We start from the raw sequence: 26096 nt of genomic DNA, 5'->3' as shown, positions 1-26096 counted from the left end.
TCTCTCTGTCTCTCTCTCACTCTGTCTCTTTCTCTCTGTCTCTTTCCTCTCTCTGTCTCTTTCTCTCTCTCTCTTTCTCTCTCTCTCTTTCTCTGTCTCTCTTTCTCTGTCTCTCTCTCTGTCTCTACTCTCTGTCTCCTCTCCTCAGTCTATCTCTCTGTCTCTCTCTCTCGTCTCTCTCTCTAGTCTCTCTCTCTGTCTCTCTCTCTGTCTCTCTCTCTGTCTTCTCTCTGTCTCTCTCTCTGTCTCTCTCTCTCTCTCTCTCTCTGTCTCTCTCTCTCTCTCTGTCTCTCTTCTCTCTCTGTCTCTCTCTGTCTCTCTCTGTCTCTGTCTCTCTCTGTCTCTCTCTGCTCTCTGTCTCTCTCTGTCTCTCTCTGTCTCTCTCTGTCTCTCTCTGTCTCTCTCTGTCTCTCTCTGTCTCTCTCTGTCTCTCTCTGTCTCTCTCTGTCTCTCTGTCTCTCTCTGTCTCTCTCTGTCTCTCTCTGTCTCTGTCTCTCTCTGTCTCTCTCTGTCTCTCTCTCTGTCTCTCTCTGTCTCTCTCTGTCTCTCTCTGTCTCTCTCTCTGTCTCTCTCTCTGTCTCTCTCTCTGTCTCTCTCTCTGTCTCTCTCTCTGTCTCTCTCTCTGTCTCTCTCTCTGTCTCTCTCTCTGTCTCTCTCTCTGTCTCTCTCTGTCTCTCTCTCTGTCTCTCTCTCTGTCTCTCTCTCTGTCTCTCTCTCTGTCTCTCTCTCTGTCTCTCTCTCTGTCTCTCTCTCTGTCTCTCTCTCTGTCTCTCTCTCTCTCTCCTGTCTCTCTCTCTGTCTCTCTCTCTGTCTCTCTCTCTGTCTCTCTCTCTGTCTCTCTCTCTGTCTCTCTCTCTCTGCTCTCTCTCTCTCGTCTCTCTCCTCTGTCTCTCTCTCTGTCTCTCTTCTCTGTCTCTCTCTCTGTCTCTCTCTCTGTCTCTCTCTCTGTCTCTCTCTCTGTCTCTCTCTCTGTCTCTCTCTCTGTCTCTCTCTCTGTCTCTCTCTCTGTCTCTCTCTCTGTCTCTCTCTCTGTCTCTCTCTCTGTCTCTCTGTCTCTCTGTCTCTCTGTCTCTCTGTCTCTCTGTCTCTCTGTCTCTCTGTCTCTCTGTCTCTCTGTCTCTCTGTCTCTCTGTCTCTCTGTCTCTCTGTCTCTCTGTCTCTCTGTCTCTCTCTCTCTCTCTCTCTCTGTCTCTCTCTCTCTCTGTCTCTCTCTCTCTCTCTCTCTGTCCCGCTCTCTCTCTCTCTCTGTCCCGCTGTCTCTCTCTCTCTGTCTCTTTCCCCCCCGATTAGTTTAAAGCCCTCTCCTACTTTCCTAGTTATATGGTTTGCTAGACGACTGGTCCCAGCACTGTTCCGATGTAGACCGTTCCAACGATGCATCCCCCACTTACCCCAGTACTGGTGTCAGTGCACTATGAACTGAAACCCACTTCTCCACATCAGTCTTTGAGCCACATATTCATTTCACTAATCTTATGTGCCCTCTGCCAATTGGCATGTAGCTTTGGTAATAATCCAGAGATATTACCCTTGAGATTCTGCTCTTCAATTTGTTGCCTCACCTCTCAAACTGTCCAAACAGACCCTCTTTCCTAGTCCTACCTATGTCGGTACTTACATGGACCATGACATCTGGATTCTCCCCTGCCCACTCCAAATTCCTGTCTAGCCCTGAGCAGATGTCCTGAACCCTGGCACTGAGTAGGCAACACAGCCTTCTGGACTCATGCTCTCAGCTGCACAGAAGTGTCAATCCCCCTCACTATACTATCCCCTACTACCACTACATTCCTTTTTGCTCCCCCCCCCCCCCCCCACTTGAATGGCTTCCTGTACCACAGTGCCATGGCCAGTCTGCTCATCCACCTTGCAGACCTCTCTTTCATCCACACAGGTTGTCATTTGCAAAGTCTCAGGCTCCTCCACTACTGTCTGCTCAGTCCCTTTACCTGCCTCACTCACTGTCACATCCTCCTGTCCCTCACTGCAGACCAAAACAGATGACCCTGGTCTAAGAGGTGTGTCCATCCTCCGGAACAAAATGTCCAGGTATTCACCACCCCCCCAACAATTATGTTGTGCAGTGTTTGCAGTTCGGCTACCAGATCAATTCCTGTAACTGCAGCTTTCACTTTCTGCAGATGTGTTTGTCCTGGATCGCCTTGGCATCCTGGAGCTCCCACATACCACAGCTGCAAGATAACACCTGTCCAGCAATTGTTACTTATGCCATTAGTTAATTTACTTTAATTACTTTCTTAATTAGCTTAGAATAATTCCTACATATAGTAAAATTTACTGTGCTTATTAAATGCTGGTACCACCTTCAACTAAAGTTATACTTGGGGCGGCACAGTGGCGCAGTGGTTAGCACCGCAGCCTCACAGCTCCAGGGACCCGGGTTCGATTCTGGGTACTGCCTGTGTGGAGTTTGCAAGTTCTCCGTGTCTGCATGGGTTTCCTCCGGGTGCTCCGGTTTCCTCCCACATGCCAAAGACTTGCAGGTTGATAGGTTAATTGGCCATTATAAATTGCCCCTAGTATAGGTAGGTGGTAGGGAAATATATAGGGACAGGTGGGGATGTGATAGGAATATGGGATTAGTGTAGGATTAGTATAAATGGGTGGTTGATGGTCGGCACAGACTCGGTGGGCCGAAGGGCCTGTTTCAGTGCTGTATCTCTAAACTAAACTAAACTAAACTAAACTAAACTTGATTACACAGATATGTGGACCTTCCTACTGATAGACCTTAACAATGCTAATAAAGCTTGTCAATTCAAATAAACCTTACTATGATTAGTAAAACTTACGAATAATGATCAATCCTAACAATACATAATACAGCTTCTGTATTAAGTTGTCTGATTTTGAGCGAATGCACTCCCTGCTGGTCTCTCTGTCACACTGTACGATAAATTATCAAATCCGCTTTAGTTTTTAGTTTATATACTAATGAATCTATCAAGTCTTATTTTATATTTGATTGCTTTAGATGAAATTAAATTAAAAATTTACTGGTATACTCACCCTGGCTTCTCTGTCACCCAGCTCTCTCTGTTGACTGTGACGACACCCTGATGTTTTTCGATTTCTACCACACCCACCCCTTCGGCTCCTGCTGCTCTCTGTGTGGCCTCCAATTTCTTGGCGCACTTTTTAAAGCTCCAGTCCTGCTACAATCTCTTGCGCCCTCCCCCGCGCCCACCTCCAATTTCCAGGTGCGCTTTTTAAAGCTCTACACCCGCTATTGTCTCCCTCTCTGCTTATGTCACAGTTATTTTGTGATCTTGAGAGCTGTTTCAGTACTATGGCAAAGATGAAAACCTGATTGGAGGGATTCAAACTTGGAGTGCCAGGAAGGATGAGCATGAATTTGGGAGGTGACTACTCGTTTAAGGACTTTGGAAAGGAAAGGGAGGTTGGAGATGGGCTGGTTGTTAGCAAGGACAGTGGGGATCAGGGTTTTTTTTTGAGGAGAAGGTAATCACAGCAGATTTGAAGGAAAGAAGGACAGAATTTGAGGAGAGAGACAATGTCAGCTCACATGAGAGCCAGGAGGGGAAGTTAGGTAATCAGTAATTTAGTGGGAATAGGGTTGTCAAGAACATGCGATACTAAATGAGGATTTTTTAATTCATTGCTTGGAAACCTACATTAAACTTCTAAAAAGCAGCTGTGATCCGATGGCCAGCTTTTAAAAAGCTGGCAGCCAAGATGGACCACCACAATTTGCATTGAAACGCCATCCATTCAAGGACATCGATTCGGGGATAGATCCAGGACAATACCACATGAATTTGGAAACAACTAATGGCTTCACTTCCAATGGCAAAACATTCAAAACCATCTTGGAACGTTAACAGTGGACTCATATCTCCAGGGGGTGAACATTGAAACCAATGCTCGAGAGAGATTGAAAATACCTAGTCTCAAATTTAATTCAATTGCAAGCAAGGACGTGGACAATCGTGACCGCCTCTCCATCTGTGGAAAAACTAGCAGTCTTTTGCAAAAGGTCAGGCTCCTGAGACTTTGAAGCAGACAAGCTTTGAGTGCGAACCCAACAATACCCCAGTGGGCGTCCCTCGCCCCTCGTGTCATCACACTATTGAAACCTGTCTGCGACTGTGGAATATCCAGGCCTACTATTGCTACAGATAGAGATCCTGGGATAAAAGCCCACCTGCAACTCTGTCTCCAAGGCATGACTGAAAGCAGGTTGGCAAGCCACCAAGTTTATAATTTCAGCCAGAAGACAACGGAATTGCCAGACCCCACAGACTATATTATTTTTTACTTGTTCTGGACTCCATTCCAAATCAGACTGCTTCTCAACATTGTGTACTTTATTTGTGTATGTGATTCTCATGTGTGTTTGTGAGTGAAAGTGTAGCGTATTTTATTATTTTATTTAGATCGGGTTTAGTTTGTTTTTAAGTAGAATAAACTCAGCTCTTGTTTAAACTCAAAACCTGTCCGATTGGTTCTTTTATAATCACAACAAAGATAAAAATAAAACACTCACTGAATTGTTAAGCACATCCACTGTTTTATAAGGAATAAACCCTGTTGTGGTCAAACAAGGACAAGAGGGGAGCCTTGTTATCCCTCCTCACTTGATCGTAACAGGGTCAAGAGAGCAGGAGATGGGTCTCAAGGACAAGATGAGCTTGGAGAGGGCATGAGGGGAGATGGGAGGGAAACTACAGAAGGAAATAAGTTCAGAGTTAGGCCTGAGAGGAAGCTTGGCCTGGTGGGTTAGGGGAAGGGAGGAAAGTGACAGAGGCAGCTGATTGGATGGTCTCAGTTGGTGACAAATCCATGAGCTCCTTGCGTGTCATTGGAAGTGAGGGTGGAGAAGATCGGGGGAGAAGGGTTTAAGAACATAGCTTACAGTAGAGAAAGGAAGCCAGGGGTTACCTTTGCATTCCAGGATGATACTGGAATAGTAAGCAGTTTTCACAGATGAGAGCAGGACCCGATGGTGCTTTATGTGGTCCAGGCTGATCTGACGATGAATGGCTGAACCAGTTGTGCGCCATATCCATTTGAGTCTGCGTCCCTTAGACTTATGGGAGTGGCGATGAGGGCTGATTTAGATATGAGTATAGGAGGTATGATCAGTAAGTTTGCAGATGACACGAAAATTGGTGGTATCGTAAATAGTGAGGAGGAAAGCCTTAGATTGGAGGACGATATAGATGGGCTGGTAAGATGGGCGGAGCAGTAGCAAATGGAATTTAATCCTGAGAAGTGTGAGGTGATGCATTTTGGGAGGACTAACAAGGCAAGGGAATATACAATGGATGGTAGGACCCTAGGAAATACAGAGGGTCAGAGGGACTTGGTGTACTTGTCCTTAGATCACTGAAGGCAGCAGCACAGGTAGATAAGGTGGTTAGGAAGGCATACGGGATACTTGCCTTTATTAGCCGAGGCACAGAATATAAGAGCAGGAAGGTTATGATGGAGCTGTATAAAAAGCTAGTTAGGCCACAGCTGGAGTACTGTGTACAGTTCTGGTCACCACACTATAGGAAGGATATGATTGCACTGGAGAGGGTACAGAGGAGATTTACCAGGATGTTGCCTGGGCTGGAACATTTCTGCTATGAAGAGAGCCTGGATAGGCTAGGGTTGTTTTCCTTGGAGTAGAGAAGGCTGAGGGGGGACTTGATTGTGGTATACAAAATTATGAGGGGCATTGATAGGGTAGATAGGAAGAAACTTTTTCCCTTAGCGGAGGGGTCAATAACCAGGGGAAATTGGAAATACTACATCACAACTTGCATTTATATAGCACCTTTTTAACGTAGAAAATATTTCAGCATATTAGGAAAGGAAGAAAATAAATGGATAATGGAAATGAGTAATGGTGGGAGATGACTGAAGGCATAGTTGCAAAGGTAAGTTTTGAGAAGGATTTTATAAGGCAGTTGGAGTGAAGTTGAATTGTTCAAGCATAGAATTTCACAGTACGACTGAGACTGAAGGCTCATGTCAATGGGTAGGGTGGGAGTGGGAATGTATCTGAGAACTAGAGGGTGTAGGTGAAGTTTGAAAGTTGGAGAAGGTTACTGAGATAGGGTGGGTAAGGCTGTTTGGGAATTTATTTGTTGTTTATTCACAGGATGTGGGCGTTGCTGGCAAGGCCAGCATTTATTGCCTATCTTTTTAATCAGCCTTGAGAAGGTGGTGGTGAGCTGCCAGCTTGAACCACTGCAGTCTATCTGGTGTGGGTATGCCCACTGCTGTTAGGGAGGGATTTCCAGGATTTTGATGCAGTGACAGTGAAGGAAGGACCATTTTTGCCAGTCAGCATGGTGTGTGGCATGGAGGGCAACTTGCAGATGGTGATATTCCCATGCGTCTGCTGCCCTTGTCCTTCTAGGTGGAAGAGGTTGTGGGTTTGTGAGGTGCTGTTGAAGGAAGCGTAGTGTGCTGCTGCAGTGCATCTTGTATGTGGTACATGCTGCTGCCACTGTGTGTTGGTGGTGGAATGAATGTTTAAGGAGGTGGATGGAGTGCAGATCATGTAGGCTGATGCATCCTGGGTGGTGTCAAGCCTCCTAAGTGTTGTTGGAACCGCACTCGTTCGGGCAAGTGGAGAGTATTCCTGGCTGGTCCAGTTCAGTTTCTGGTAACCTCCAGGATATTGATAGTGGGGGATTCAGCGATGGTAATGCCACTGAATGTCAAGGGGAGTTGGTTAGATTCTCTCTTGTTGGATTGCCTGACGCTTGGGTGGTGTGAATGTTACCTGCCATTTATCAGCCCAAGTCGGAATGTGTTCCAGATCTTGCTGCATATGAATATAGACTGCTTCAGTATCTGAGGAGTTGAAAATTTGCAACTCCTCATCGTACAATCATCAGCGAAAGTCCCCACTTCTGACCTTATGGTGGAGGAAAGGTCATTGATGAAGCAGTTGAAGGTGGTTGGACCTCAGACTAAAGCCTGGCTCAGGTATAAAATTAAAATCCGACCAGAAACCTTTAATTTTATTTCGCGCCCAATCCGACCCAACCCGACAGGAATCTCCTTCATCTGTTCCAGCAGCAGGCTATTCCTGCAGCTGGAGTTGTGGGGGAATCCTGGGTAAGCCTGATCCTGTGACTTCGCGGAAGCAATGTCCAGCACGACCTGACCCGAGCCCAAATGCTGGACTCAGAATTTTGACCTGACCCGAACCCGCCACATGTAGTCGGGTCTAGTTCGGGTTGGGTAGCCAGGCTTTACCTCGGACACTACCCTGAGGAACTCCTCCAGTGATGGCCTGGGGCCAAGATGATTGGCCTTCAACAATGACAACCATCTTCTTTTTGTGCTAGATATGACTCCAGCCAGTGGAGAGTTTTCTCCCTGATTCCCATTGACTCCAGTTTTACTAAGGTTACTTGGTGCCACATCTGGTCAAATGCAGCCTTGATGTCAAGGGCAGTTACTGGCATCTCACCTCTTGAGTTCAGCTCTTTTGTCCATGTTTGGACCAAAGCTGTAATGAGGTTTGGAGCTAAGTTGTCCTGGCAGAACCCAAACAGAGCATTGGTGAACAAGTTATTGGAGGCACTTGATAGCACTTTTGACGACCCACAGCGCAGAAGGAGGCCATTTGGCCCATTTTGTGTACAATCTTAGTCGCGCATCCTCTTTGTTTTTGCCCATAACCTTGTAAGTTCATTAAGACTGGATCTAAGGTTTTAAATTTAGTAAGTTGAACATTGGTGCAATTGTAGGTTAGCAGGGTGGCTGGTGAATGATCACATTTGACTCCGGAACAGGATGTGGATGACTGAGCTTTAAAGAAATGAGGCTTTGTGTGTGATGGATGGCTGGCAAGGTGGTCATTGGTGAAATATCCTCGAGTTTTAAATATGAGTTAAGATTTTGGCACTGGAGGGGTTGAGATAGGATGGAAATAAGTGGTTCTGGTAGTGGATCACAAATTTGAAGCTCAGCTCTTGGTTATGCATAGGATCATAGCAACTTGTGCACAGAAGGAGGCCATTTGGCCTGTTATGCCTGTGCTGACTCTTTGAGCAGTTGTGCTTAGTTCCACATGCCCCTTTTTTGTCCATAATCCTGTAAGTTCCTCATTGTCAAGAACCTGCCCAATATCCTTTGAAAATTGTTAATAGAATCAACTTCCACCACCTTTTCGGATAGAGCATTCTAGATCCTGACAACTCTTGAGTGGAAAAGATTTCTCCTCATCCCTTCTCTCTTCAAATGGGGTGGGGTGGGGGGTGGTGGTTTCTGGCATAAACGTTGACAGTGCTGACTTGCCAGCCCCATTTATTTCAATGATTAATTTTTGACTTTTGAAGTTGTACAGACACTTATTGCCTTGGCTTTGAATTCTCTCTCAAATTTAAGGACGTTCTGTTTGATTTTCTGCCACTATACACCTGCGCCTTCTATAATGGCAGTAGAAATTACAGTGAGAGATTTGAAATGTTTAATGGCATGCTCCATAATTAATGGTTTAAATTTGGAATGCTGTTTTTAATCTATTGTATATCAATCTTGTATGCGTGGGTGTTAATTTTTTCCCCTTCTTTGCAGAGCTCCTGAGATCATTCTTGGGCTACGATTCTGTGAGGCTATTGACATGTGGTCACTAGGCTGTGTTATTGCAGAGATGTTTCTGGGGTGGCCATTGTATCCAGGCGCGTCAGAGTACGATCAGGTATGTAAAGTCTTGGAAAAAGTCTGTAAAATGTGCAATTTTGAATATTTGTGCATATTACTGCTGGTTGTATATCACTATAGGTGAAGAAAGTTTCATTTATGTAATTATTTTTTTCCTAATGACTAGGAGGATTTGATTGTACTAAGACTATTAATTGTAACTGTGATCTGCTTTAGAATACAGTGCTGTTGGGCTTGAATACTTTTCTGATTGGGTCTGGGGGGAGGGGGTGGTAAAGTATAGGACTGCCAATGTTCAACTTGCATGTTTTTAGCATAATAATACTTTGATATTTCTTTTAAAAATTCCCAGTTTTCCCTGTTCTAGTGAAGTCTCACTCTTTGAATTTAACAAGTGTCGCTAGACTTACTGGCTCTGAGTCTGCCCTGCATAACATAGAAAAAGGGGGAGGTATTGCCGGCAGCCATTACAGAATCACTTTCTCAAAACCAGCACTCAAGTGTCTGTCCTCTGCAGGAAGCCCAATCCAAAGCTAAATTAATACTGCAGTTTCAAATATGTGGTCAATGAAAAAATTAACATTGGGAAGAGTAGAGCTATTGTCTTCAGCTCCTGCCACAGACTCTGTTCCCTTGCCACCAGTTCCAAGCCCTCCCCCCTCCCCCAGTCTCTGGCTCTGTACAGTCATACACAACCTCCAATTTTGCCGCATTGGCCTTCTGACCTCTTATCCTCTCCATTACAAAGACAACCTACTTCCAACTTCATAACATTGCCCCGTCTCGGCCCTGCTGCCTCAATTTATATGCTGCTGAAAACCTCCATGATTTTGTTACTTCCAACTTGGCTATTCCAGTGCTCTCCTGGTGGCCTCCCATCTTCATAAACTTCAACTCATCCAAAATAACTCTTATCATTCACCTATCACCCCTGTGTTCGTTGACGTACATTGACTTCTGATCTGCAAACACCTTGATTTAAAAATTCTCTTTCTTGTCTACAAATCTCTGCATGGCTTTGCGCCTCCCTCTAATTGAGGATAGTCTAAGCATGAGGTGAGGGGAAAAGGAGAGGGGATAGGGAAAATTGGAAGGTAGGAAATTGGGGTCTGGCTGAGGACTGGGGTTCAGGTGAGTGACATTGAGGGAGGGCAGAGATGGGAATAGCTGAGGGGAGTGATGGTGCTGCATAGGGTAAGGTGAGGGCAGAAGAAAGGGGAAGAAAATGATGAGGTGGACTTTGCCTCAAAGGGGACAGGAGTTATAGGCAACAAATTTTGTTTCCAATTGGGGTAGGTAGGAAGTGTCATGGTGTGCCTTTTAATCATCAGGAGGGGTAGTGTTGGTGCTATTCCTGTGTCAGTTCCGAGGGGTTGCGGTGGGGTTTTGGGGGTGGGAGGGGGGGTTGGTGGTGCGGGAAATGGTGGGGGAGTTGTATCGTACTGAGAACTTTTGCTTCAGTGGGGAGAGGGGCAGCATTGAATTTTTGCCTGGGGTGAGAGGGGGAAATTTAATTCATTGCCTGGTTTTAGCTCCTTGAATTCACCTTTTTATGGTTGAGCAGTTTCTTTTGCTTGCCAATCATGTGTTGGGGAATTCTGCAATCTCTTAAAACATTAATTTGTAAATTAATCATTTTGGTTACCTGTTTTGCATTCAGGAGGGCTATCTTTCTGTAGGCTGTGTTTAGCTGCAGGTACCTTTTTAGTACTTGTTCGATTTCTTTCTTTCTGAAGTTTAGTATTTTGTTTTGTTTTTTAAGGTGTGGTGTTTTTAAAGTACCTTTTACAGTTCTTTTTCCCCCCTCCTTTAAATGATTCCAAAAATAAGTTACTAATTTTTCCTTTGGGTGGCTGTCACTCGACTTTGTCATGTATTGTTCACAGTACCACTTACAGGTGGGATATCTTTGGAATGTTGTGACCCCATTGTGCTTGTTTTTTTATGTGTGTATATATTCGTTAAAATATTAAATTTGACATTTTTTACATAAAATTGAAAATTTTCAATTTTTCTACATTTCCCAATTGCAGTTATCAGTTAACACTGACTTGCTTCACTTTCAGAAGCACAAAATTTAACAATACATTTTGAGGTGGTTGACCTTGTGGCCATCTTTGCTGCGTTTCCAAGGCTTAAAGGAGAAGCAAAGCATGTCTTTAACCAGCTTTGACTTCTGACACTTGCTGCTGTGTTTTTTATGCAAACGCCACTGGATAATGCCAGTTTGTGTATCCCCTAACATATTTGTCATGTACTTTGTATTTATGCATAGCAGTAACAGAAGTTTTGAAACTGTTTCAACTAGCTAGTAAGAGTAGGCTACTTGCCTGCAGACGCTACTTTTTTTTAAAACTTCATTGTTTTATACTTTTTTCCACATCAACTAACTGTTGCTGTTGTGCGTGTCCATGATGGTGTGTTCCATCCACCCCAGTCCTATCTTTGTAGTCACTGTTGATATTGCAAAAGAGCATAGTTATTCAACCATGCTTCACCAATCTCAAACAATGGACAATGTTTCATTGGTTTAGAAGTCTGCTTGGGAACATATGTGTGCATACAGGAGAATGCCAAGTAGAGCAATAAGATATGCTGCTTTGACATTGTGTCTAATGAAGCTGTTTCACAGGTATTGTGCAGATAAATGCAAAAGTTTCTGAACAGAGAATTTAGCAGAGTCTGCATGCATTGAAAAGAGCACTGAACTAGACTGTCCAGATGAACCCTGTGCATCAAATTAGTTTCCTATATCCTTACATTCTACTGTTAGAACTGAATGATGCTCCTACTAAAGTTTGGCACCATGATTCGTATTTCTCTAGTAAATGTTCTGCACCCATAAGTCCCTGCTTAAATACCAGTCTTTCTTGGAGATGGGTATGGAGATTTGAGATGGGTAGGGAGTTCACTTTTCAAGTGTCATAAACAAGTATACTAATCTGAGTAATTGTGGGCCAATAGTGCAAAAGTCTGAGTGTATCAAGCCTGTGTCCTCAGTACCTTGCTCTATGGCAGCGAGGCCTGGACAACGTATGTCAGCCAAGAGCAACGTCTCAATTCATTCCATCTTCGCTGCCTCCGGAGAATACTTGGCATCAGGTGGCAGGACCATATCTCCAACACAGAAGTCCTCGAGGCGGCCAACACCTCCAGCTTATACACACTACTGAGTCAGCAGCGCTTGAGATGGCTTGGCCATGTGAGCCGCATGGAAGATGGCAAGATCCGCAGACGCATTGTACAGCGAGCTCGCCACTGGTATCAGACCCACCGGCCGTCCATGTCTCCGCTTTAAAGACGTCTGCAAACGCGACATGAAGTCCTGTGACATTGATCACAAGTCGTGGGAGTCAGTTGCCAGCGTTCGCCAGAGCTGGTGGGCAGCCATAAAGGCGGGGCTAAAGTGTGGCGAGTCGAAGAGACTTAGCAGTTGGCAGGAAAAAAGACAGAGGCGCAAGGGGAGAGCCAACTGTGTAACAGCCCCGACAAACAAATTTTTCTGCAGCACCTGTGGAAGAGCCTGTCACTCTAGAATTGCCCTTTATAGCCACTCCAGGCGCTGCTCCACACACCACTGACCACCTCCAGGCGCTTACCCATTGTCTCTCGAGATGAGGCCAAAGAAGAAGAAGTGCATTTATATGTTGAAGATCCTCTTTAGGTTTTAATCAGATTTCAAAGTTTGGGCATTCATTGGCTGCATCATGGCTTTATAGCTGTTGGTTCAGGTAACGAGCCAATTTTTCTAAATGGGATCTTGCTTCCAAAACGGGCTGCAGGAGATAAAAGTTCAGTGAAATTGTTTCCTCTCATTAGCATAAAGATCTTCAGACCATTTATAACACTTCTACTTCTACTCCAGCTAAGATCAGCTGACTCGGCACAGACAGTGTATTGAAAATGGGACCTTCTGGTCTCTATAACTTGATCATTACCGTTTGTCGGAGAAGAAGGATCTAAATTGTATTTTTTCTTTTGCTGTGTTTTAAGCTCCGTGGTTTCATAGCATTCAGTAATGTTATTACTATAATGTTGATGCTTAATTAACATCTTTGTGCTTGGCCTTAAAACTGAGTAAACCATCTAGCTCATGGTAACTGTCCTTTCAGCGGACCTGCTGGAGGTCTAATGGGTGAAGTTTTGTTCTTCAGTTTTTCAGGTGGCTGTGCATATGAATGCAGCAATTGGTGCACTTCAATCCATAATACTAGGAAGATGTCACAATAGAATTAATGATGTGCTGCTATTCCTCTAGGCTGATTGAGAAAATGAGTTCATTACTTGGGAATTGTGATCCTGAGTAGTTTTTTTAAAAAATTAAAAATGCAAGCATAAAATGCTGAAGTTTAATTCTGGTCCCGTTGTTTTGTATCATCTTACAGTTTTCACTTTTATCTATATTTGTGTCTCTGAAATGAATTGCAGAGGAACCGAGTGCCCGAAAGTGAGATCAAGTGTGTTTATTGTACTTAGCACTTTCATTTCTGGGAAGTTAGGCCTCAGTAAGTGGGTGTGGATATTGCAACAGACTTGTTTTTGTCCCAGTTGATTAACAGAAAGCTGTTTTGTGTCTGTAAAGCAACAGATGACTGCTATTATTGGCATCAGCCTATCTGCTGTGAAGCTGTGATAACTGGTAGCCTACTGTAATGTACTGCAGTTAATGTTGATAGTAAACGTTTCCATATAATCTGTTGTAAATTGCTAAACAGTTAAATGAGACAAATGTAAGAAATTAAGGCAATATTTTAAACTTTCCATCATTACTGCTCTTCCCCCATCACCCCATTAAATAAATTTCTTGCACGTCATTCCAACTAAAGCAGACAAGTGACTAGCATTTTCCACTGTAGCCGTTGGTTTGCTCAACCAAATCTTCACCTTCATCCGTAATGCGATTTTAACCAGCAAATCCTTCTATCTCTGTTGTCCCCTGGCATCTTTGTTCCCTCAAGTCCAAGGGAGTGAACATGCTGCAGAAGTTGCTTAGCCATCAATGGGGAGAACAAAGAACAGTACAGCACAGGAACAGGCCATTCGGCCCTCCAAGCCTGTGCCGATCTTGATGCCTGCCGCAAATGGGTGAGATTCTAAACGAGTACTTTGCATCGGTATTCACCGAGGAGAGGGACATGAAGGACGTTGAGGTTAGGAACAGATGTTTGATTACTCTAGGTCAAGTCGGCATAAGGAGGGAGGAAGTGTTGGGTATTCGAAAAGGCATTAAGGTGGACAAGTCCCCAGGTCCGGATGGGATCTATCCCAGGTTACTGTGGGAAGCGAGAGAGGAAATAGCTGGGGCCTTAACAGATATCTTTGCAGATATCCTTAAACACGGGTGAGGTCCCGGAGGACTGGAGAATTGCTAATGTTGTCCCCTTGTTTAAGAAGGGTAGCAGGGATAATCCAGGTAATTATAGACCGGTGAGCCTGACGTCAGTGGTAGGGAAGCTGCTGGAGAAGTTACTGAGGGATAGGATCTATTCCCATTTGGAAGAAAATGGGCTTATCAGTGATGGGCAACATGGTTTTGTGCAGGGAAGGTCATGTCTTACCAACTTAATAGAATTCTTTGAGGAAGTGACAAAGTTGTTTGTTGAGGGAAGGGCTGTAGATGTCATATACATGGACTTCAGTAAGGCGTTTGATAAGGTTCCCCATGGTAGGCTGATGGAGAAAGTGAAGGCGCATGGGGTCCAAGGTGTACTAGCTAGATGGATAAAGAACTGGCAGGGCGACAGGAGACAGAGAGTAGCAGTGGAAGGGAGTTTCTCAAAATGGAGACGTGTGACCAGTAGTGTTCCACAGGGATCCGTGCTGGGACCACTGTTGTTTGTGATATACATCAATGATTTGGAGGAAAGTATAGGTGGTCTGATTAGCAAGTTTGCAGACGACACTAAGATTGGTGGAGTAGCAGATAGTGAAGGGGACTGTCAGAGAATACAGCAGAATATAGATAGACTGGAGAGTTGGGCAGAGAAATGGCAGATGGAGTTCAATCAGGGCAAATGCGAGGTGATGCATTTTGGAAGATCCAATTCAAGAGTGAACTATACAGTAAATGGAAAAGTCCTGGGGAAAATTGATGTACAGAGAGATTTGGGTGTTCAGGTCCACTGTTCCCTGAAGGTGGCAACGCAGGTCAATAGAGTGGTCAAGAAGGCATATGGCATGCTTTCCTTCATCGGACGGGGTATTGAGTACAAGAGTTGGCAGGTCATGTTACAGTTGTATAAGACTTTGGTTCGGCCACATTTGGAATACTGCGTGCAGTTCTGGTCGCCACATTACCAAAAGGATGTAGATGCTTTGGAGAGGGTGCAGAGGAGGTTCACCAGGATGTTACCTGGTATGGAGGGCGCTAGCTATGAAGAGAGGTTGAGTAGATTAGGATTATTTTCATTGGAAAGACGGAGGTTGAGGGGGGACCTGATTGAGGTGTACAAAATCATGAGAGGTATAGACAGGTTGGATAGCAAGAAGCTTTTTCCCAGAGTGGGGGATTCAATTACTAGGGGTCACGAGTTCAAAGTGAAAGGGGAAAAGTTTAGGGGGGATATGCGTGGAAAGTTCTTTACGCAGAGGGTGGTGGGTGCCTGGAACGCGTTGCCAGCGGAGGTGGTAGACGCGGGCACGATGGCGTCTTTTAAGATGTATCTAGACAGATACATGAATGGGCAGGAAGTAAAGAGATACAGACCCTTAGAAAATAGGCGACAGGTTTAGATAGAGGATCTGGATCGGCGCAGGCTTGGAGGGCCGAAGGGCCTGTTCCTGTGCTGTAATTTTCTTTGTTCTTTGTTCTTCTGCACTTCCGAGGCCCATATCCCTCTATTCCCTTCCTATTCATATATTTGTCAAGATGTCTCTTAAACGTCGCTATCATATCTGCTTCCACCACCTCCCCTGGCAGCAAGTTCCAGGCACTCGCCACCCTCTGTGTAAAAAAAACTTGCCTCGCACATCCCCTCTAAACTTTGCCCCTCGCACCTTAACCCTATATCCCCTAGTAACTGACTCTCCCACCCTGGGAAAAAGCTTCTGACTATCCACTCTGTCCATGCCGCTCATAACTTTGTAGACCTCTATCATGTCGCCCCTGCACCTCCGCCGTTCCAGTGAAAACAATCCGAATTTTTCCAACCTCTCCTCATAGCTAATGCCTTCCAGACCAGGCAACAATCCTGGTCAACCTCCTCAGTACCCTCTCCAAAGCCTCCACGTCCTTCTGGTAGTGTGGTGACCAGAATTGCACACAATATTCTAAGTGTGGCCTAACTAAGGTCTATACTCTATGCCCTGACCGATGAAGGCAAGCATGCCGAATGCCGCCTTGACTACCTTATCCACCTGCATTGCCACTTTCAGTGACCTGTGGACCTGTACGCCCAGATCTCTCTGCCTGTCAATACTCCTAAGGGTTCTGCCATTTACTGTATACCTCCCACCTGCATTAGACCTTCCAAAATGCATTTCCTCACATTTGTCTCGATTAAACTCCATCTGCCATTTCTCCGTCCAAGTCTCCAACCGATCTGTATCCTCTGACAATCCTCATCATTATCCACAACTCCACTAGTCACATCCCTCCATTCAGAAAAACACCCATCCACTGTTACCCTCTGTCTTCTATGACTGAGCCAGTTCTGTATCCATCTTGCCAGCTCACCTCTGATCCCGTGTGACTTCACCTTTTGTACCAGTCTGCCATGAGGGACATTGTCAAAGGCTTTACTAAAGTCCATTTCGACAACATCCTGAACTGGACCACATCAAGCTGTACTAAAACATGGGTAATAATGGGATACTTTTCTCCACAACCAACTGTCTCTAAACTCTTCTCCCCTGCCCACTTCACGCTTATTTCTAACAACGCGTGTGAGGAGCTTGTTCTATTTCATATAGCTAGGCGGTGAAAGATAGAATTGGAGCCTATACTTTACATGCTTTACAAGCTTGTATTTACAGAGACACACATTACAAACATGCATCTCCAAACCCAACAACCATAGTTTTAGTCTTTTCCTATATATTGGAGTACAGGTGAAAACCCAGTCAATGCCCACCACCTGAATGCAATTAAAAATTCAATTAATATTTAGTTAACAGAGCTCATGGATTCATTGTTAAAAAGGTAGATCCATTCAGTTTCCTCTGGTAACTCCCTCCCCTCCTAATTCCCTTCTAAGTCAAAACTGCCTGCAAGTCCACTTCTGTCCTAACCCCAGTATGTTGACCACACCATCGTCCTTCATTGTCCAGCTTGGTGGACCAATCCTTGCTAGGTTCTACTTTCACCTATATAATCATAATGAGTGCATCTCTAACAACGGTTCATTTTCTGACCTCCCCCCAAACCCCCCCCCCCACTGAGTCACTTTCGGAGTCCCCAAACAAGTCATCTTTAATCCCTTACCCTTCTTTATCTATTTGCTCGTCAATGGTAACCTCATCCACAGACATGGGATCAGCTTGCATGTGTGTGTGCTGATGATACTTAGCTTCACCTTTACTAACTCTTGACCCGTCCACTGTTTTTATGCTGTCAGACCTCTTGTCCAACCTATACTCTTGGATGAGCCATAATTCTCTCCAAATTAACATTGGGAAGACAGAAATAGTTGTCATTGGCCTCCACAATAAACGTCATTCTTTCCTCTCCCAAACTATAATTTGAGCTAAACCAGACTGTTTGAAGCAGTCATTCTATTTAACTCCGAGCTAAGCTGACCCCATATCCTTTCGATTGTAAAGACTACCTACTTTTAATTCTGTGACATTGCTTGTATCTGCTTTCATCTCAGTCTGTCTGCTGCTGGAGCACTCATTCATGGCTTTACCACCTGTAGGCTTGACTATTCTAATGCTCTCCTAGCTAGTCTCCAATCCTTCATGCTCTGTAACCTTTATCTCATCCAAATCTGCTGTTTGTAACCTATCGCACCAAATCTTAGTCGCCCATCACCCTTGTCCTCATTGGCTTCTGGTCCCCTAGTGCCTCCAATTTAACATTTTCTTCTGTTTAAATATGTCCATGGCCAATCCTGTCCCAAGCTCTGTAACCTCCTCCAGCCCTACAATACCCCCCTTCCTTTGACTATTGTTGGGACTGAAGGTATGGTTGCTAAAATTACCGATGGCAGAAAAATGGGTAGGAAAGTAAGTTGTGAAGAGGACATAAGGAGGCTACAAAGGGATATAGATAGGTTCAGTGAGTGGACAAAGAGCTGAAAGTAAGTTGTGAAGAGGACATAAGGAGGCTACAAAGGGATATAGATAGGTTCAGTGAGTGGACAAAGAGCTGGCAAATGGTGTATAATGTGGGAAAATATGAAATTGTCTATTTTGGCAGGAAGAATAAAGAGCATATTATCTAAATGGTGAGAGATTGCAGAGCTCTGAGATGCAGAGGGATCTGGGTGTCCTAGTGCATGAATTGCAAAAGGTTAGTATGCAGGTACAGCATGTAATCAGGAAAGCTAATAGAATGTTATTGTTTATTGTGAGGGGAATTGACTACAAAGTAAGGAGGTTATGCTTCAGTTCTACAGGGCATTGATGAGACCACATCTGGAGTACTGTGTACAGTATTGGTCTCAGTTAAGGAAGGATGTAAATGCGTTGGAAGCAGTTTAGAGAAGGTTTACTAGACTAATACCTGGAATGGACGGGTTGTCTTATGAGGAAAGGTTGGACAGGTTAGGCTTTTATCTGCTGGAATTTAGAAGAGTGAGAGGCACCTTGATTGAAACATATAAGATCCTGAGGGGTCTTGACAGGGTGGATATGGAAAGGATGTTTCCCCTTGTGGGAGAATCTCGAACTAGGGGTCACTGTTTAAAAATATGGGGTTGCCCATTTAAGACAGAAGAGGAGAAATTTTTTCTCTGAGGGCTATGAGTCTTTGAAACTCTCTTCCTCAAAAGGCGGTGCAAGCAGAGTCTTGAAATATTTTTAAGGCAGAGGTAGATAGATTCTTGATGAGCAAGGGGATGAAAGGTTGTCGGGGGTAGGCGGGAATGTGGAGTTGAGGTTACAATCAGATCAACTATGCTCGTTGAATGGCAGGACAGGTTCGAGGGGCAGAGTGGCATACTCCTGCTCTTAATTCGTATGTATGCTCGTATGAGCTGCAGTCACCCAGGAAAGTGGAGTGCCTTGTAGATGGTGGAAAGGCTTTGGGGAGTCAGAGATGAGTCAGTTGCTACAAAATGCCTAGCCTCTGTCTGACCTGCTCTGGTAACTGAAATTTTTACATGTCTGATGCAGTAAAATTTCTGGTCAATGGTGCCCCTTCCCCCCCAATGTGTTGATGGTGGGTGATTCAACCATTGGATGTCAAAGGGAGGTAATTGAACACTCTTGTTGGAGATGGTCATCGCCTGGCACTTAGTGACTTAGTTACTTGCCACTTATCAACCCAAGCCTGCATGTTGTCCAAATCTTTCTGCATGTGTGCGCAGACTGCTTCATTATCTGAGAAATTCCAAATGGAACTGCACACTCTGCAAACATCAATAGCCATCCCCACTTCTGACCTTTATGATAGAGGGCAAGTTATTGATGAAGCAGCTGAAGATGGCTGTGCCTAGGACACTGCCCTGAGGAACTCCTGCAACAATGTCCTTGAGCCAAGATGATTGAGCTCCCACAACTACAACTATCCTCCTTTGTGTTTGCTATGACTCCAGTCAATGGAGAGTTTTCCCCTTGATCCCTGTTGACTCCAATTTTGCAAGGGCTCCCTGTTGCCACACTCAATCAAAGGCTGACTTGAAGTCAAAGGCAGTCACTCTCACCTTGGAATTCAGCTATTTTATCCATGTTTGGTCCAAGATTGTAACAATGTCTTGCTGCAACCCAATCTGACTATCTTGAGCAGGTTGTTGGTGAGTAAATGCCTTTTGAATAGCACTGCTGATGACGCCTTCCATTACTTCGGCGATGATTGAGAGTAGGCTGATGGGGTGGGGGGGGGGTTGGTGGTGGGTAATTGGCCAAATTGGATTTGACACTGGAACAGCTTGACTGGAGGCACAGCTAGTTCTGGAGCACAGGTCTTCAGTACTACAGCCGGGATATTGCCAGAGCCTGTAGCCTTTGCTGTATCTATTGTGTTCTGCCTTTTTTTGCTCTCACTTGGGGTGAGTCAGACTGACTGAAGATTGTAACTTGTGATGGTAGGGAGGCTGAGATGGATCATGCACTAGGCACTTAAGGCTGAAGATGGTTGTGAATGTTTCAGCTCGTCATTTGCGCTTTTACATTTGCTGAACTCCGCTGTCATTAAGGATGGGGATGTTCATGGAGCCTCTTCCTCCAATAAGTTTTATTGCTCACCGCTATTCACGACTGGGCGTGGCAGGATTGCAGAGCTTTGATCTGGTCCGTTGTTTGTAGGATTGCTTAGGTCTGCCTATAGCATGTTGCTTCTGTTTAGTATGCACGTAGTCTTGTGCTCACCACATTGCCACCTCATTTTCAAGTATATGTGTTGTTGTTCCTGGCATGCTCTTCTACACTTCTCATTTAACCTTGGTCACCAGGCTTTGATGGTAATGGTATAATGAGGATTGTCTAGGCTATGAGGTTACAGATTTGGTGGTATACCATTATGCTGCTGCTGATGGCCCACAGCCTCTCAAGAATGCCCTGTTCTGAGCTGCTAGATCTGCTCTGCATCAATCCCATCTAGCATGGTGGGAAAACCATACAATGTGATGGAGGGTGTCCTGAGTGTGAAGACTGGACTCAGTCTCCACAAGGACTGTGCAGTGGTCACTCCTATCAATATTGTTATGGGCAGATGCATATGTGACCAGTAGATTGATGAGGGTGAGGTCAAGTAGGTTTTTCCCTCTTGTTTTTTTCATCAACTGTCGTAAGCTCAGTCTACCAGCTATCTCCTTCAGGACTGGGCCAATAATGGTGCTACTGAGCCCTTCTTGATGGATGTTGAAGTCCACCACCCAGAGTACCTGAGTGCTACTTCCAAGTGGTGCACAATGTGGAGGAGTACTGAGTCATCAGCTGAGAGAGGGCAGTAGATGGCAATCAGTAGGAAAATTCCTTGACCTGATGCTGTGAGACCTTGAGGTCCAAAGTCAATGCCTGCCCCTTTCTCTCCCGCAGACCACTGTGCCTCCACCTCTGGTAGGTCTATCCTACTGGTGGGACAGGACATACCCAGGGATGGTGTTGGACAACTCTGGGACATTGGCAGATAATGTTTCTGAGTGTGTTTGTCAGGCTGTTGCTTGACTAATCTGTGAAACAGCTTTACCATTTTTTGGCAGAAGTCTTCAGATGTTAGTGAGGTTGACTTTACAGCATCAACTGAGCTAGGTGTGCCTTTGTTGTCTCCGAATCCGATGTCTATGTCAAAGCCGGGTGGACCATCCAATTTTATTATTAAAAGGTGTAAATCGATTCCGTGCCACTATTTGAAGAAGAGCAGCTGCGTTCACCCAGTGTCCTCGGCATCATTTATCCCTCCCCCAATATCACAAAAATATGTCATTTCGCATTGCTGTTTGCAGGACCTTGTGCACAAATTGGTTGCACATTTTTTACATTATAACAGTAACTGTACTTCAAAATATAATCGTAGAATTGTTACAGTGCAGAAGGAGACCATTCAGCCCATCATGTCTGTACCGGCTCTCCAAATAAACAATACACTTAGTGCCATTCCCCCGCCCTCTCCCCGTAACGCTGCACATTCTTCCTTTTCAAATAATAGTCTAATTCCCTTTTGAATGCTTCAGTTGAACCTGTCTCCTCCACAATTTCAGGCAGTGCATTCCCGACCTTAACCAGTCGCTGTGTGAAAAAGATTTTCCTTCGGGTTGCTTTTGCTTCTTTTACCAATTGCTTTAAATGTGCGCCCCCTCGTTCTTGATTCTTTCACGAGTGTGAACAGTTTCTCCCTATTTACTCTGTCCAGACCCCTCCTGACTTTGAATACCTCTATCAAATCTCCTCTCAGCCTTCTTTTCTCCAAGAAAAACAGTCTTAACTTCTCTAATCTATCTTCATAACTGAAGATCCTCATCCCTGGAACCATTTTCGTGAATTTTTTCTGCACACTTTTCAATGTCTTCACAACTTCCTAAAGTGCGGTGCCCAGAATTGGACGCAGTACTTCAACTGATACTGAACTAGTGTCTTATACAAGTTTAACATAACCTCCTTGCTCTTGTGCTCTATGCCCCTATTAATAAAGCCCAGATACTGTATGCTTTATAAATCACTCTGTCAACCTGTCTTGCCACCTTCAATGACATATGCACATATACAGCCATTTCCTTTTGCTCCTGCACCCCTTTAGAATTGTGCCCTTAATTTTGTATTGTCTCAGTGTTCTTCCTACCAAAATGAATCACTTCACATTTCTCCACATTGAACTTCATCTGCCACCTGCCTGCCCATTCTACCAACTTATGTATGTCCTTTTGAAGTTCTACACTATCCTCCTCATGGTTCACCGTGCTTCCAAGTTTTGTTTTATCAGCAAACTTTGAAATTGTGCCCTGTACACCAAGGTCTAGGTCATTAATATATATCAGGAAAAACAAGGGTCCTAACGCTGACTCCTGGGGAACTCCAGAACAAACCTCCTCCAGCCCAAAAAACATTCATTAATCACTACTCTCTGTTTCCTGTCACTCAGCCAATTCCATATCCATGTTGTAACTGTCCCTTTTATTCCATGATCTATAACTTTGCTCACAAATCTATGTGACACTGTATCAAATGCCTTTTAGAAGTCCATGTATACCACATCAACTGAATTGCCCTCATCAACCCCCTCTGCTACCTCTTCAAAAAAAACTCCCAAGTTCGCTAAACATGATTTTCCCTTAGGAAAACCATGCTAGCTTTCTTTAATTAACTTGCATTTGTCCATGTGATGATTAATTTTGTCCCGAATTATTCTTTCCATAAGGTCCCCCACCACCGAAGTTAAACTGACTGGCCTGTAGTTGCCGGGCTTATCTTTACACCCTTTTTTGGACAAGGGTGTAACATTTGAAGTTCTCTGGCATCGCCTCTGAGTCTAAGGAAGACTGACAAATTATGGCCAGTGCCTCCACAATTTCCACTCTCTTCCCTCAGTATCCTTGGATGCGTCTCATCCTGTCCTAGTGCCTTATGCACTGCAAGTACAGACAACCTATCTAATATCTTCTCATCAATTTTCAACCCTGGTGTCTGAATTACCACCTCTTTCACCATTGCCTGGGTTTCTTCAGACAGATGCAAAGTATTCATTTAGTACCTCAGCTATGCCCTCTGCCTCCATGCGTAAATCCCCTTTTTAGTCCCTAATCCATCCCACTCCTCCTTTTACCACCCTTTTACTATTTATATGTCTGTAGAAGAATTTGGGATTCCCTTTTATGTTAGCTGCCAGTCTCTTTTCATACTCTCTCTTTGCTTCTCTTATTTGCTTTTTCTCTTTCACTCCGAACCTTTTATATTCAGTCTGGTTCTCAATAGTATTTTCTACCTGATGTCTGTCATAAGCACACTTTTTCTTTATCTTAATATTTAACTCTTCTGTTATCCAGGGAGTCATAGAGAGATACAGCACCGAAACAGGCCCTTCGGCCCAACGAGTCCATGCCGACCATCAACCACCCATTTATACTAATCCTACATTAATCCCATTTTATCCCTCTCACATCCCCACCTTCCCTCAATTCTCCTAACACCTACCTACACCAGGGGCAATTTTATTTTTACAATGGCCAACTTACCTATCAACCTGCAAGTCTTTGGCATGTGGGAGGAAACCGGAGCACCTGGAGGAAACCCACGCGGTCACAGGGAGAACTTGCAAACTTGGGGAGCTCAGGCTTTGTTTACTCTACCTTTCCCTTTTGAGGGAATATACCTTGACTGTGCCCAAAATACCTCATTTTTGAAGGTAGCCCATTGTTCAGCTACCGTTTTTCCTGCCAACCTTTGGCTCCAGTTTATTCGTCCCAGATCAGTTCTTACTCCATTGAGGTTGGCTTTCCCCCAGTTAAATATTCTTACTTCGGATTGTTCTTTGTCCTTTTCCATTGTCAGCCTAAACCTTATGATACAATGATCACTGTCCTGTAAATGTTCCCCTTGATCCACTTGGCCTACCTCATTCCCAAGAACCAGGTCTATTAGTGCTTCCTTTCTCATTGGACTGTAAACACATTTACTGCATTTACTGTGGAATGCTTTGGGGTGTCCTGAGCATGTGAAAGGTGTGATATAAATGCAAGTTTTTTTTTGGTAATTGTTTTCCTAGCCATTTCTTCTCTTCATTGCACTTCAGCTTTAACTGCCATCACCTTTTAAAGTGCTGCTGTTAAGCAGTTCTGTCTGCCCAAGTGTGAAGGAAGTTTCCAACTGGTTACTCTTAACAGCTGCTTGTACAGTCAGTTGAATTGAAGTGGCAGAAAGAGGAGCTGATCATATGAACAACTGTTCAGCAACCACCTGGAAACTTCATTCTTGGATGGACTGGCAGGTTTAAAGCTGGTTGCTGAATTGAAAAGGTAGTAAATAAAGAAACTGGAAGCGAAGTTGGGCTATAGGGTGAAAAATCAGAGTATTGTAGGATGTTTGCATTATTACAAATTACTTTTCCTGGTCATTAAGCATAACATGGTTTAAAAACAAAGTGCTGGAAATACTCAGCAGGTCTGGCAGCATCTGTAAAGAGAGAAACAAAGTTCACGTTTCAGGTCAATGACCTTTCATCAGAACTGGCAAAGGTTAGAAATGTAATAGGTTTTGAGCAAGTGAAAAGTGGGTAGTGGGGAGAAGAATAACAAAAGGGAAGGTCTGATAGGGCAGAGGATGGGAGAGACTAAATGACAAAGATGTCATGGAATAAAAGGCAAAGGGAGTGGTAATAGTTGTAGTAAAAGACGTTTGTCCAAAGAGTGTTGATGGCAGAATAATGAACAGTTCTGTGCAAAAGCAAAAACATGAAAAACAAGTTTAAGGCTTGCACATACATGGTTTAAAAAAAACACAATGAGGGTCATGGTCTGAAATTGTTGAACCCAATTTTGAGTCCAGAAGGTTGTAAAGTGTCTAATTAGAAGATGAGGTGCTGTTCCTCAAGCTTGCATTGAGATTCACTGGAACACTGCAGCAGGACGAGGACAGGAATGTGGGTGTGAGAGCAAGGTGGTGAATTAAAATGGCAAGCAACTGGAAGCTCAGGGTCGTGCTTGCAGTCTGAGTGGAGGTGTTCCGCAAAGCGGTCACACAATCTACTTTTGGTCTCCTCATGCAGGGGAGACTGCATTGTGAGCAACGAATACAGTATAATTAATTGAAAGAAGTACAAGTAAATCGCTGCTTCACCTGGAAAGAGCATAACATGGTGTTATTGTATTGTACAGCAGACTGAATAGTAGTTCAGCAACAACCATTCTTTATGTATGTTGGAGGGGGGAATTTCTGCATTGCATAAGATTTTAAGCAAAATTATCTGCGCACAGATTTTAAAGGTGGCAGAAGGTTGTATTTATGGTTGTCCTTTTCTGTGCTTTCTTTCAGATTCGCTACATTTCCCAAACGCAAGGTTTACCAGCTGAGTACTTGCTAAGTGCAGGAACAAAGACTACAAGGTTTTTTAACAGAGATCCAGATTCAGGATATCCATTGTGGAAGCTCAAGGTTAATTAGATCTTCAGGATTTAAAAAATAATTCTCTGTGATCACCATGGGAGATTAAATTCGTCCTTTGAATTAGATTTGCGTGTTTAAAAACTGAAAGTCTGTCACTTTTTCCAAGCGTTCCTATTCTTGACTTGCAGACAATTAAAAAAGCAGCTTTCAGCTTTCTCAGTATCCGCAGTATAATCTTGTCTGGCTATTTCTCTTCCCTCATCCTACATCAAGTGTATAATTGCATTGGTTGCAGTTTTGGAAATGGAATTGTCAAGTATAGGTGTATGCCTAACCAAGTGCATGTTTGAACGTGGGAGCGGGTACTGAATGTAGACTGTAACTGGCAAACTCTTTTCCCCGAGAAGCTTGGGTATGAATGTGAGACTGGAATTCAACCTTGGGCATTCCTAGTTGGAGAATTTCTAGCATTGCATCTGCTGAGCTCTCGGCTTTTAAACTTCTGGTGCATCCTCGCAGTTGGTTAAAAAAAAAATGTTAACCAGTTATCTCACTTCCATAAAAGCAAAATAACTGCGGATGCTGGAAATCTGATTTAATTCACTGCCACTTCTCTTCCAGGAATGCCGACCTTGAAGTTCTGATCTTCTCTGAGTGTTTAATTTATCTCACTTTCATGTTTGTGAGCAGCGATATATAGTTTTTATGGAGTTTGTTCTCTGAGTATTTCTGGTCAGCCATAGTGATGATCCCAATTCACACTAATTTCATGCCATTCAGATTCTTGTATAAACTGCACTGTGAAG

The 26096-nt window shown here is 44.1% G+C and overlaps 1 protein-coding gene across 5 annotated transcripts in view; it reads left to right on the top strand.

The window, feature by feature from the left end:
- Positions 1 to 26096, top strand: part of LOC137383806 (homeodomain-interacting protein kinase 1-like) — a 420703-nt gene that overhangs the window by 339294 nt on the left and 55313 nt on the right. For all 5 annotated transcript variants that reach the window (XM_068057040.1, XM_068057038.1, XM_068057042.1 and 2 more), the window contains exons 4-5: positions 8569 to 8692; positions 25219 to 25338. In XM_068057040.1, coding sequence (XP_067913141.1) covers positions 8569 to 8692; positions 25219 to 25338 — 244 coding nt within the window. The remainder of the gene's footprint in view (positions 1 to 8568; positions 8693 to 25218; positions 25339 to 26096) is intronic.

Source organism: Heterodontus francisci, chromosome 25 (assembly GCF_036365525.1).
Source record: "Heterodontus francisci isolate sHetFra1 chromosome 25, sHetFra1.hap1, whole genome shotgun sequence".
Classification (NCBI taxonomy): Eukaryota; Metazoa; Chordata; class Chondrichthyes; order Heterodontiformes; family Heterodontidae; genus Heterodontus; species Heterodontus francisci.
The sequence above is the reverse complement of the archived record's forward strand: the minus strand, read 5'-3'. Positions and strand labels throughout refer to the sequence as shown.